This window comes from Salvelinus sp. IW2-2015, linkage group LG4q.1:29, assembly GCF_002910315.2.
Source record: "Salvelinus sp. IW2-2015 linkage group LG4q.1:29, ASM291031v2, whole genome shotgun sequence".
NCBI lineage: Eukaryota > Metazoa > Chordata > Actinopteri > Salmoniformes > Salmonidae > Salvelinus > Salvelinus sp. IW2-2015.
The window spans coordinates 37,250,594-37,263,677 of NC_036842.1; the positions used below are offsets into that span (position 1 = coordinate 37,250,594).

Sequence of the window (13,084 nt, forward strand, 5' to 3'; positions counted from 1 at the left end):
CCTGGCGGTCTTTGGAGAGCATGTTGGCTTCTTCCTTCCGACGCGCCCTTTCAGGTTATGTCGATATACGGTCTCGTGTTACTGTGGATGTTAGAGACTTTTGACCGTGCTTTCCCCCAGCGATTCTTCACAGGTCCTTTGCTGTTGTTCTGAGGATTGATTTTTGCACTTTTCGCACAAAGTACGTTATCTATAAAGACAAGAACGCGTCTCCTTTCCTGAGCCGGTTATGATGGCTGCGTACGGTACCATACTCATCGTATCGATCGTGTCTATACTTGCGTACTATTTTTGTACAGAAATGGGAACGAGCGTATCGGTACCTTCACACCAGCCAATCTTGAGCAAATTACCTCCCAACGAGGATGAACCAGACTTGTGGAGGTTACTCTCACATTTTTTCGAGGTCTTGGACTTGATTTCTTTGTTTGATTTTCCCATAATGTCAAGCAAAGAGGCACTGGAGTTTGAAGGTACGCCGTTGGAAATGCAGCCACAGGTTTGTACACCTCCAATTGCACTCAAATTGATGTCAATTAGCCTATCAGAAGCTTACTAAGCCATGACATCATTTTCTGGAATTTTCCAAGCTGTTAAAGGCACAGGTCAACTTAGTGTATGTTAACTAAGTGAAATAATTTCTCTGTAAACAATTGTTGGAAATATTACTTGTGTCATGCCGACAAATAGATGTCTTAAAAGACTTGCCAAAACTATAGTTTTGTTAACAGAAATTTGTGGAGTACGTTGAAAATAACGTAGTTTTATATTGACTCCAACTTAAGTGTATTGCTAAACTCCGACTTCACGTACATATTCTGCGGAATTAGAAAAGGCCTGTTTGCTAAAAAATTTGCCAACATCAAAGGAATATTTTGTGCATCCTGATACAAACATTATCTAAATGTCAGCACAACTGGACATTTTCTGTGTTTTGGGAACATGCAGTATCACTTGTCATTTCCCCACAATGTTACCACAACTGAATGAAATGTTCTGGGAGCTTTTTAAAGAACAGASAATGTGTTCTGGGAACTTTCTTGGAACATCAGGTGAATGTTTTTTGCACTCTCTGTCTCCCTCATCTGCAGAACTGGACAGTTTTTGTATTTTGGGAACATACCCTACTGGTGAAATGTTTTAGAACACCTACTCATTCAAGAGTTGTTCTTTTATTTTTACTATTTTCTATGTTGTAGAATAATAGTAAAGACCTCAAAACTATGAAATAACACATATGGAATCATGTAGTAACCAAAAAAGTGTTAAACAAATCAAAATATATTTGAGATTCTTCAAATAGCCACCCTTTGACYTGATGACAGTTTTGCACACTCTTGGCATTCTCTATACCAGCTTCACCTGGAATGCTTTCCCAACCATCTTGAAGGGGTTCCCACATATGCTGAGCACTTATTGGCTACTTTTCCTTCTCTGTGGCCCGACTCAYMCCAAACCATCTCAATTGGGTTGTCGGGTGATTGTGGAGGCCAGGTAATCTGTTGCAGCACTCATCACTCTCCTTCTTGGTCAAATAGCCCTTACACAGCCTGGAGGTGTGTTGGGTCATTGTCCTGTTGAAAACAAATGAGCGTCCCACTAAGCGCAAACCAGATGGGATGGCGTATTCGCTGCAGAATTCTGTGGTAKYCATGCTGGTTAAGTGTGCCTTGAATTCTAAATAAATCACGACAGTGTCACCAGCAAAGCACCCCCACAMCATAACACCTCCCCCTCCATGCTTCACAGTGGGAAATGCACATGCAGAGATCATCCCTTCACCCACATCACGTCTCACAAAGACACAGCAGTTGGATCCAAAAATCTCCAATTTGGACTCATCAGCCCAAAGGACAGATTTCCATCGGTCTAATGTCCATTGCTCGAGCAAGTCTCTTCTTCTTATTGGTGTCCTTTTAGTAGTGGTTGCTTTGCAGCAATTCGACCATGAAGGCCTGTTCTCCTCTGAACAGTTGTTGTTGAGATGTGTCTGAGGTAAAATGACGCCGGAAGAAATGGCAGCAGTTTTACGGGTGCCCAACCAATTGTGCTGTATCTTACGGCAAAAAAGAGCTTCTGGATATCAGGACAGTGTTCACTCACCTCGGATTAGACTCAGATTTTTTCTTCAAGTATGAAGCATAGGACATTCTCCGAACACCGACAAGGCCGACATCCCAGTTATTTGCAAGAGGAAGAGACGCAGGTACAGAGGACACAGAGCGGGGTGCCTCATAAGGATACGCAGAAGGCGAGTGGGAAAGCTGCCGTTACCGTCAATATTACTCGCCAACGTGCGATCACTGGACAATAAATTAGACGAGGTGCGATCACGAATATCCTACCAAAGGAACATCAAAAACTGTAATATCCTATGTTTCACGGAATCGTGGCTGAATGATGACATGGATATTCAGCTAGCGGGATACACGCTGCACCGGCAAGATAGAACAGCACACTCCGGTAAGACGAGGGGGGGCGGTCTGTGCATATTTGTAAACAGCTGGTGCACGAAATCTAAGGAAGTCTCTATATTTTGCCCGCCTGAAGTAGAGTATCTTGTGATAAAATGCAGACCACACTATTTGCCTAGAAAGTTTTCAGCTATACTTTTCGTGGCTGTTTATTTACCACCACAGATGCATCACTGGCACTAAGACCGCAGTCAGTTAGCTGTATAAGCAAACAGGAAACCACTCACCCAGAGGTGGCGCTCCTAGTGGCCGGAGACTTTCATGCAGGGWAACTTAAATCAGTTCTACCTAATTTSTATCAACATGTTAAATGTGTAATTAGAGGGAAAAAAATTCTAGCTCACCTGTACTCCACACAGAGACGCATAGAAAACTCTCCCTCGCCCTCCATTTGGTAAATCCGACTACAATTCTAACCTCCTGATTCCTGCTTACAAGAAAAAATTAAAGCAGGAAGCACCAGTGACTCGGTCTATAAAAAAAGTGATCAGGTGAAGCAGATGCTAAACTATAGGACTGTTTTGCTATCGCAGACTGGAACATGTTCCGGGATTCTTCCGATGGCATTGAGGAGTACACCACATCAGTCACTGGCTTTATCAATAACTGCATCGAGGACGTCGTCTCCACAGTGACTGTACGTACATACCCCAACCAGAAGCCATGGATTACAGGCAACATTCGCACTGCTGCCGCTTTCAAGGTGCGGGACTCWAACCGGAAACTTATAAGAAATCCTGCTATGCCTTGTGACGAACCATCAAACAGGCAAAGCGTCAATACAGKGCAAAGACTGAATTGTACTACACCGGCTCCGACGCTTGTCTTATGTGGCAGGGCTTGCAAACTTTTACAGACTACAAAGGGAAGCACAGCCGCGAGCTGCCCAGTGACAAGAGCCTACCAGAAGAGCTAAATCACTTCTATGCTCGCTTCGAGGAAAGCAACACTGAGGCATGCATGAGAGCATCAGCTGTTCCAGACGACTGTGATCATGCTTTCCTTAGCCGACGTGAGTAAGACCTTTAAACAGGTCAACATTCACAAGGCTGCGGGGCCAGACGGATTACCAGGACGTGTGCTCCGGGCATGTGCTGACCAACCGGCAGGTGTCTTCACTGACATTTTCAACATGTCCCYGATTGAGTCTGTAATACCAACATGTTTCAAGCAGACCACCATAGTCCCTRTGCCCAAGAACACGAAGGCAACCTGCCTAAATGACTAACATACCCGTAGCACTCACGTCTGTAGCCATGAAGTGCTTTGAAAGGCTGGTATTGGCTCACATCAACACCATTACCCCAGAAACCCTAGACCCAGTCCAATTTGCATACCGTCCAAACAKATCCACAGATGATGCATTCTCTATTGCACTCCACTCTGACCTTTCCCACATTGACAAAAGGAACACCTAYGTGAGAATGCTATTCATTGACTACAGCTCAGCGTTCAACACCATAGTACCCTCAGCTCATCACTAAGCTAAGGATCCTGGACTTCCTGACGGGCCGCACCCAGGTGGTGAGTGTAGGTAGCAACACATCTGCCACGCTGATCCTCAACACTGGAGCCCCCCAGGGGTGCGTGCTCAGTCCCCTCCTGTACTCCCAGTATACTCATGACTGCATGGCCAGGCATGACTCCAACACCATCATTAAGTTTGCAGACGACACAACAGTGAGCACGCTCGATGCAGCCTGATCAACGACGAGACAGCCTATAGGGAGGAGGTCAGAGACCTGGCCGGGTGGTGCCAGAATAACAACCTCAACGTAACCAAGACTAAGGAGATGATTGTGGACTACAGGAAAAGGAGGACCGAGCACGCCCCCATTCTCATCTACGAGGCTGTAGTGGAGCAGGTTGAGCTTCAAGTTCCTTGGTGTCCACATCACCAACAAACTAGAATGGTCCAAACACACCAAGACAGTCGTGAAGAGGGCACGACAAAGCCTATTCCCCCTCAGGAAACTAAAGATTGCAGGTCCTAAAGAAATTCACTGCAAGGTTCTACAGCCTGCAACATACGAAGCATCCCTGACTGATGCATCACTGCCTGGTTACGCAATTGCTCGGCCTCGACCGCAGGCACTACAGAGGGTAGTGCGTACGGCCAGTACATTACGGGGCTAAACTGCCTGCCATTCAGGACCTCTACACCAGGCGGTGTCAGAGGAAGGCCCTAAAAATTGTCAAAGACCCAGCCACCCCGTCATAGACTGTTCTCTCTACTGCCGCATGCCAGCGGTACCGGAGTGCCAAGTCTAGGACAAAAAGGCTTCTCAACAGTTTTTCCCAGCCATAAGACTCCTGAACAGGTAATCAAATGGCTACCTGGACTATTTGCATTGTGTGCCCCCCCTCCCCAACCCCTCTTTATGCTGCTGCTACTCTCTGTTATCATATATGCATAGTCACTTTTAATTATACATTCATGTAAATACTACCTCAATTGGCCCGACCAACCAGTGCCCCCGCACATTGGCTAACCGGGCTATTTGCATTGTGTCCCGCCACCCACCACTCGCCAACCTCTCTTTTACGCTACTGCTACTCTCTGTCTATCATATATGCATAGTCACTTTAACCACATCTACATGTACATACTACCTCAATCAGCCCGACTAACCGGTGCCTGTATATTCCCTCGCTACTGTTATTTTCACTGCTTTTTACTGTGTTTTTATTTCTTTACTTACCTATTGTTCACTAATACCTTTTTGCACTGTTGGTTAGAGCCTGTAGTAAGTATCTCACTGTAAGTTGTATTCAGGCGCGTCGTGACAAATAAGCATTTATTTGGGCTGCAATTTCTGAGGCTGGTAACTCTAATGAACTCATCGTCTGCAGCAGAGGTAACTCTGGGTCTTCCATTCCTGTGGCGATCCTCATGAGAGCCAGTTTCATCATAGCACTTGGATGGTATTTGCGACTGCACTTGAAGAAACTTTCAAAGGTCTTAATGTTCCGTATTTACTGACCTTCATGTCTTAAAGTAATGATGGCTGTCGTTTGATCTGTTCTTGCCATAATATGGACTTGGTCTTTTACCAAGTAAGGCCATCTTCTGTATACCACCCCTACCTTGTACAACAAACTAATCTGCGCTTCAACCGCATTAAGAAGGAAAGAAATTCCACAAATTAACTTTTAAGAAGGCACACCTGTTAATTGAAATGCATTCCAGGTGACTACCTCATGAAGCTTGTTGAGAGAATGCCAAGAGTGTGCRAAGCTGCAAGCAAGTCAAAGGGTGGCTACTTTGAAGAATCTCAAATATAAAATACATTTGGATTTGTTTAACACTTTTTTGGTTACTACATGATTCCATATGTGTTATTTCATGGTTTTGATGTCTTCACTATTACAATGTAGAAAAAATTAAGAAAAACCCTTGACTGAGTAGGTGTTCTAAAACGTTTGACCGGTAGTGTATCTTTTGTCATGTCCCCAAAATGTTCTCACCAGACTGGTCCCACAACCTAATGAAACATCCTGGGAACCTTTTTTAAATGTTTTATAGGAACATTTTTGCAACATTAGGCAAATGTTTTATACAAACATTCTTTAATCATCACCAGGAATGTGTGTTATGAGAACATTTGCCGTGACCTAAATAATGTTCTGGGAACTTTCMCAGAAAGGTTTGCTGGGAAAACATTACTGGTACATTGTTATTACATTACCTGGAAACCCAATGAGAACTTTTGGGGAATGTTCTGTGGTGGTTTTTATAATGTTGTGCACAACATTTTAGTGAATGTTAGAACATAAACATTCAGAGAACGTTGTTAATAAAATCTTTATCAACCTATTGTAAGAGAACCCTAACTAGAACATCATGGGAATCTTGGATAATGTTCTGGGAATGTTTCTAGTTTGCTGGGTATTGGCAATCACATCTACAGTTGTAGACAAACAGTGAAATGCTTACTTATGGGCCCTTCCGAACAATGCAGAGAAATAATAGAAAAATAATAAAATGAGGAATAAATACACAATGAGTAACTTGGCTATATGGCAGAGTCTAAAATGAACACAYGCCACCAGCCAAGTATGAGCTGTTTTCAAAGTGTTTCTGTCGTTTTGTTTCATAGCTTGTAGCTAATCACACAAAGAACTAGGACTTATATATCTATCCATCCCGCGACGCACAGCAAGTCTACTAAAGTGAGACTTTGCCCTTCTGTGTCTTGACTATTTACATTGTCTTGTTCACAAGCTAGGTTGTTTTTCAATGTTTGATTTTTGCTTCAACTGCTAGTGAAGGCACCGGCTACTAGTCAGATTCTGTGTCACTAASAACTAGAGCAGCTAGCGCCCTCGTTGCCACGGTAACCTCCCGCCCTTAAAGGGGGTAGCTGAACATTTGTCTCTGTAATATTTTGGTTCAAATGTAAACATTTAGCAATATACCACTTTTTACTAGTAATACATTTGTTTGAGAAACATTACAAAGCATGCTCATCTGTTTAAAAAATATATATGTTTTTGGTGTAATTATKGCAACAATCATGGTGAACCAAAAAAGTTTCAGGCCCTGTACACGKGTTACCAGTTCCGAGTCGTCTGTGCAGGGGTACTTGAGGGTAGATATGTACATATACTGAACACAAATATAAATTCAACAATTTCTAAGATTTTACTTAAAGTTCATATAATGATCAATTTAAATAAATTCATTAGGCCCTAATCTATGTATTTCACATGAGTAGGCAGGGGTGCAGGCATGCCCACCCACTGGGGAGCCAGGCCCAGCCAATCAGAATTTTACCCACAAAAGGGCTTACCACAGACACATACTCCTCAGCCCCCCCCCCCCCCCAGACAATCCCGCAGGTGAAGAAGCCGAATGTGGAGGTCCTGGGCTGGCATGGTTACACATGGTCAGCAGTTGTGAGGCCGGTTGGACTTAGTGCTAAATTCTCTAAAACGATGTTGGAGGCAGCTTATGGTAGAGAAATTAACATTAAATTCTCTGGCAACAGCTTTGGTGGACATTCCTGCATGCCAATTGCACGCTCCCTCAACTTGAGACATCTGTGGCAATGTGTTGCACATTTTAAAGTGGCCTTTTATTGTCCCCAGCACAAGGTGYACCTGTGTAATGATCATGCTGTTTAATCAGCCTGTTGATATGCCACAGCTTCCTCAGAAATCGCCTGGTATAGAGATCCTGGATGTCAGGTAGCTTAGCCCCAGTGATGTACTGAGCCGTAAGCACTACCCTCTGTAGTGCCTTGCGGTCAGATGCCAAGCAGTTGCCATTGTCTAACTCCGCCCCCTCTGCGGTTTCTCTGTAGTCGCGACATGGAGAGTAAGGATACCCTGCGGGGTCTGCAAAAGATGGAGGACCGGCCCGAGGAGCGGATGATCCGGGAGAAGCTCAAGGCCACCTGCATGCCCACCTGGAAGCACGAGTGGCTGGAGAGACGTAGCAGGAGGGGCCCGGTGGTGAGCTACTGCAGCCTGACACACATGGACACAGAAACAAACGCATGCACACACGGCTATAATACTGTATAAACATGTAGGTCTATACACACACACACACACACACACACACACACACACAGAGAGAGAGAACACCACACGTGTGTGTGTGTACTTAGCTTACTGTGCCACGCTTAACATTTATAGATCCAAGCAACTCTTAAATATTCACTACTCTAAAGACTGATTTGATACTGTTAATGCTTTGAAATAAAGTTTGTTTTCATGACTCAAATCTAGCAGAATTGGACATGCCCAACCCTGGGCGTTGCACCATTACGTTGCACCTAGTCTTTCACAGCAGACACAGATGCTGATCTCTAGCCCCCTGACCTCTAGCCCCCTGACCTCTAGCCCCCTGACCTCTAGCCCCCTGACCTCTAGTCTTGACAGTCTTCTGAGAGGATTAGATGGATATATGTATTATGGTAATATAGCTACATCATGCCTTCCGATTGGCTGCGTGGAAATGTCAATGCTTCCACCAGATCTACAGACCCGTGTTCAGTTGACCAACGTCGCAGATAGAAATGCCATGGATAGAGCTGACATTATTCCTTGTTCTACATGTCAGAGAAGCATGTTTGTTCTACATAACAGAAAACCCAGACATATGGCAGCAGATCCACAAGGTCTGCCATGAGAGGTGACTGTATAGTTCCCCTAAGGAAAARCACCTTTAGTAAATCTGCATTCTCTGTGAGAGCTTCCCATRTCTGGAATACACTGCCATCAGACACACATAACTGCACCACATATCACACTTTCACAAAATGCTTGAAGACATGGCTAAAGGTCAATCAGATTTGTGAACATGGTCCCTAGCTGTGTGTTGCCGCTTTCCATGTCTGTTGTCTGTAACTTGTAAGGTGTGGAAACACTTTGTTGCTTTTATGAATTTTGTCTTGCTGCTTTTTGTTCTATGTTGCTCTGTCTGTATGCTACGTCTTGCTTGTCCTATGTTGCTATGTCTTGCTTGTCCTATGTTGCTATGTCTTGCTTGTTCTATGTTGCTATTGTCTATATTGTAATTGTTTTTAATAACCTGCCCAGGGACTGCGGTTGAAAATTAGCCGGCTGGCTAAAACCGGCACTTTTACTGAAACGTTGATTARTGTGCACTGYCCCTGTAAAAATAAAAATAAACTCAAACTCAAACAAATGTCTGTCTGAACGTTCCACTGTAAAGGGACTCTACTGTCATTTAGGCCTCATTTGGCCTACCCCAACCACATATTAACCGCCTGTCCTTCTCTCCCTCAGGTGGTGAAGCCCGTCCCCCTGCGACCGGACGGGAGCGAGGCGGGCTGTAAAGCGGCAGAGGCCGGAGCCGACGCACCCACCAGCTCCTCCCCCCAGCAGAGCAGAGGCCGCCGCAGCCCCTCCCCCGGACCCCCCTCTTCCTCCTCCTCTTCCTCTGGCAGGGCCGGTGGGAAGCCTGAGTCCCCCGGGGTGCGCAGGAAGAGGGCCTCACCCGTGCCGGTGATTARCCACACACAGACGTAGCACACACACAATGCACAGACATAAAAACATGTTGATGATAATATAACATTGATTAGATATCAAGCCTCTTCACTTGGGGTTTAAAGAACTGTATAAAGTATCATAGCAATATAAAGTCCAAAGTGACTATTTAGTGACAGTATAATATACCCATGTAACTATTGTTCTAAGGCTGTCTTAATCTGATGTTGTTGTRTAGTTTCAGAGTGGCAGGGTGACGCCCCCTCGCCGGGCGCCCTCCCCAGACGGCTTCTCCCCCTACAGTCCTGAGGAGACCAGTCGCCGTGTCAACAAGGTCATGAGGGCTCGCCTCTACCTACTGCAGCAGATAGGCCCCAACTCCTTTCTGATTGGAGGAGACAGCCCCGACAACAAATACAGGGTGTTCATTGGTCCACAGGTAGGAAGTGCTGGAAGTCCATTTACATTTTACATTTAAGTCATTTAGCAGACGCTCTTATCCAGAGCGACTTACAAATTGGAAAGTTCATACATATTCATCCTGGTCCCCCCGTGGGGAATGAACCCACAACCCTGGCGTTGCAAGCGCCATGCTCTACCAACTGAGCTACACGGGACCGTCCACTCAGACCAATGAAGATTTAAACAGAATCAAGACTAATTTTCAAATCGACTCCCTCTACCCTCTGTACTTGTGTAAATATTAAAAGGATTAGATGGGTGTTATCAGCTATTATGTCGATACAGACATTTCAAACATATACAAGTGTCTAGACTTGGGGTCGATTGGGAATTGATTAAACTGATGCAAGTTTGTGAGATTCCAACTGGCAGGCTAGATTGAGGCTTGGCTGCAACAACGGCTCCAGCTTTTACCAAATTGAGTTTACAGCAATGGGGTTAGAGTAAYTGTCCATTTGAAAATCTCACTTTTAAAAGTTTGTATTCTGTTAACTTATACCCAAATAATGTTGTTGACTCATCCTATACTTGTATTTGTGGCCAAAACATACATTGAAGTAATAATAGGGCTGGGAAATGCCAGGGACCTCACGATATGATATTGTCATGATACTTAGGTGCCGATATGTTGCAATTTGATACTGTGATTTTATTGCGATTCGATTTTCTCCCCCTACAGTCCTGAGGAGACTAGCACCAAAAAAATATAGCAATATTGTCAAAACGATRTAATACTATATATCATCAAAAATAATATCCCCATATGTAGTTGTACTAAGAAAAAAACTGTTCAAAAACCACACCTCAAACTTGTATCTCAACAAGAACGCTTTCTATTTTCTCAGAGTATGATGTCATACTCCTGAAGAGGATGAGCTGGCCAATCCGYGGTCTAAAGGAGGATGAGCTGACMAATCAGCGCTCTACTCGCATTAATATYTTTTATGACCAATATGTGCCCACACTATTCTGTTGCTTTTTAACATACAGTACTTAATTACCATTTTTTTGGGAAGGAAAAMCATTTCACTCGTATTGTAAGTAATTATAGGTCATATTTCATAGAAATCTGGAAACACTGGACAGTTACTTTAATAAGTTGCTTCACTTGTACATTGCCAGGCTCTTTTTGTTTTACCACAGCCCATTGTACATCTGCAGGCTTTTGTACTGACCAGTGCCAGTTTACTACTGTAGATTACCCAGCCATTTACTACTGTAGCGATTACCCAGCCATTTGCTACTGGAGCGATGGAGTGATTACCCAGCCATTTACTACTGGAGTGATATTACCCAGCCATTTACTACTTACGATGAGTGATTACCCAGCCATTTACTACTGTAAGATGGATGATTACCCAGCCATTTACTACTGTAACGATGGAGTGATTACCCAGCCATTTACTACTGTAACGATGGAGTGATTACCCAGCCATTACTACTGTAAGATGGAGTGAACCCAGCCATTTACTACTGAGCAGATTTACCCAGCCATTTACTACTGGAGAATTACCCAGCCATTTACTACTGGGGAGATTACCCAGCCATTTATACTGGAGCGATTACCAGCCATTTACTACTGGAGGATACCCAGCCATTTACTACATGTAACGATGAGTGATACCCAGCCATTTACTACTGTAACGATGTAGTGATTACCCAGCCGTTTACTACTGGACGATTTATCGTTATAAATGGCTGGGTAATCACTCCATCGCTAATGTAGTGATTACCCAGCCATTTACTAATGTAGTGATTACCCAGCCATTTGCTACTGTAGCGATGGAGTGATTACCCAGCCGTTTACTACTGGAGCGATTTATCGTTAGTAAATGGCTGGGTAATCACTCCATCGCTAATGTAGTGATTACCCAGCCATTTGCTACTGTAGCGATGGTGCGATTTAGAGCTTCCTCTTACTAAAGGCTTGCGTCCCAAATGGCACTACTTTTGACCAGAGYGTTGTCCAACGTGGGGGAATTAGGGTAYCATTTGGGACAGATGGATCAGCAGGTCTGTATCTGTCTGWGTGACCATTTATGGCCATSTGTGTGTGCCTGCGCGTGTGTTTGTGAGTGCGGTGTTGGTATGTATATACACACACATGTGAGTAACCCCTCGGTCTGCTATCCTCTCCATTCACTGTAGACCTGTAGCTGTGGCCGAGGGGCGTTCTGTATCCACGTCCTCTTCGTCATGCTCCGTGTCTTCCAGCTGGAGCCCTCAGACCCCCTGCTCTGGAGGAAAACCCTCAAAAACTTTGAGGTAACCTTTCAGCAACCAACCGACATGCCCTGTAACCAATCTGTGTAATTTCCCTTTCTCCCTATTGAGCTGAGAACTGAGCTGTACCGTGCTGGCCTGTTTAAGGATCCAACATAGTTGCTGAAAACGTGCTGGACAGGACAATGTGAAAATGGGGATATCCGTACCAGCACAGTATGCTTCAGGTCGAAACAATAGTTTGACAAGGGCATACATGATTAGCTAAACCCATTTTGTAATGACCAATTTCCAAAGAAACTTCAAAGCTAGAATATGTCTATGTTTAGGATAACTTTCAATGACTTGCACCGTCTTGAATGCACGTTAAGATATGCACTTGAATATGTAGAWACTTAACCACTAGTAGAGAAAATGCCAATCTGACCCAAGATCAGCGTCTAGGGCAAATGTCTCCCTACGACGGCTAACTGTGGCATTGTCTCCAGGTGGAGAGCTTGTTCCAGAAGTACCACAATCGCCGCAGCTCGCGCATCAAGGCGCCGTCGCGCAACACCATTCAGAAGTTTGTGTCGCGCATGTCCAACCCCCACACGTCCTGTCCGTCCAGCAACTCTGGCGCCTCSAGCAACGACAGCAGGTAGTGTGCACGCACACACGCGCACACGCGCACACACGCACACAGAGTACAGATGTTGTATTGTAAAACATATTATGCCAGAAGGCCCTTGAATACCACCAAGTTGTATAAACAAAAGTGGTGTCAAATTTTTGATTTTGATGTGAACGAGGGTCAAGCATTGGTTTAACACATTGGTCCAGCTTGGTTTAACACAAATGTCTCTTTCCCTTTCTGCCCTGGCTGTTATTTATATTTATAGAAAAACTGAGTTTAAATGTATTTGGCTAAAGTGTATGTAAACTTCCGACTTCAACCGTACACATACATACACACACACACA

The 13,084-nt window shown here is 44.4% G+C and overlaps 1 protein-coding gene across 1 annotated transcript in view; it reads left to right on the forward strand.

The window, feature by feature from the left end:
- map3k1 (mitogen-activated protein kinase kinase kinase 1, E3 ubiquitin protein ligase) overlaps positions 1-13,084 on the forward strand; it is a 67,283-nt gene that overhangs the window by 29,559 nt on the left and 24,640 nt on the right. Inside the window, 5 exon segments of the mRNA XM_070442898.1 lie at positions 7,781-7,931; positions 9,234-9,452; positions 9,676-9,876; positions 12,048-12,164; positions 12,611-12,762. Of these exon segments, the coding sequence (XP_070298999.1) occupies positions 7,781-7,931; positions 9,234-9,452; positions 9,676-9,876; positions 12,048-12,164; positions 12,611-12,762 (840 nt within the window).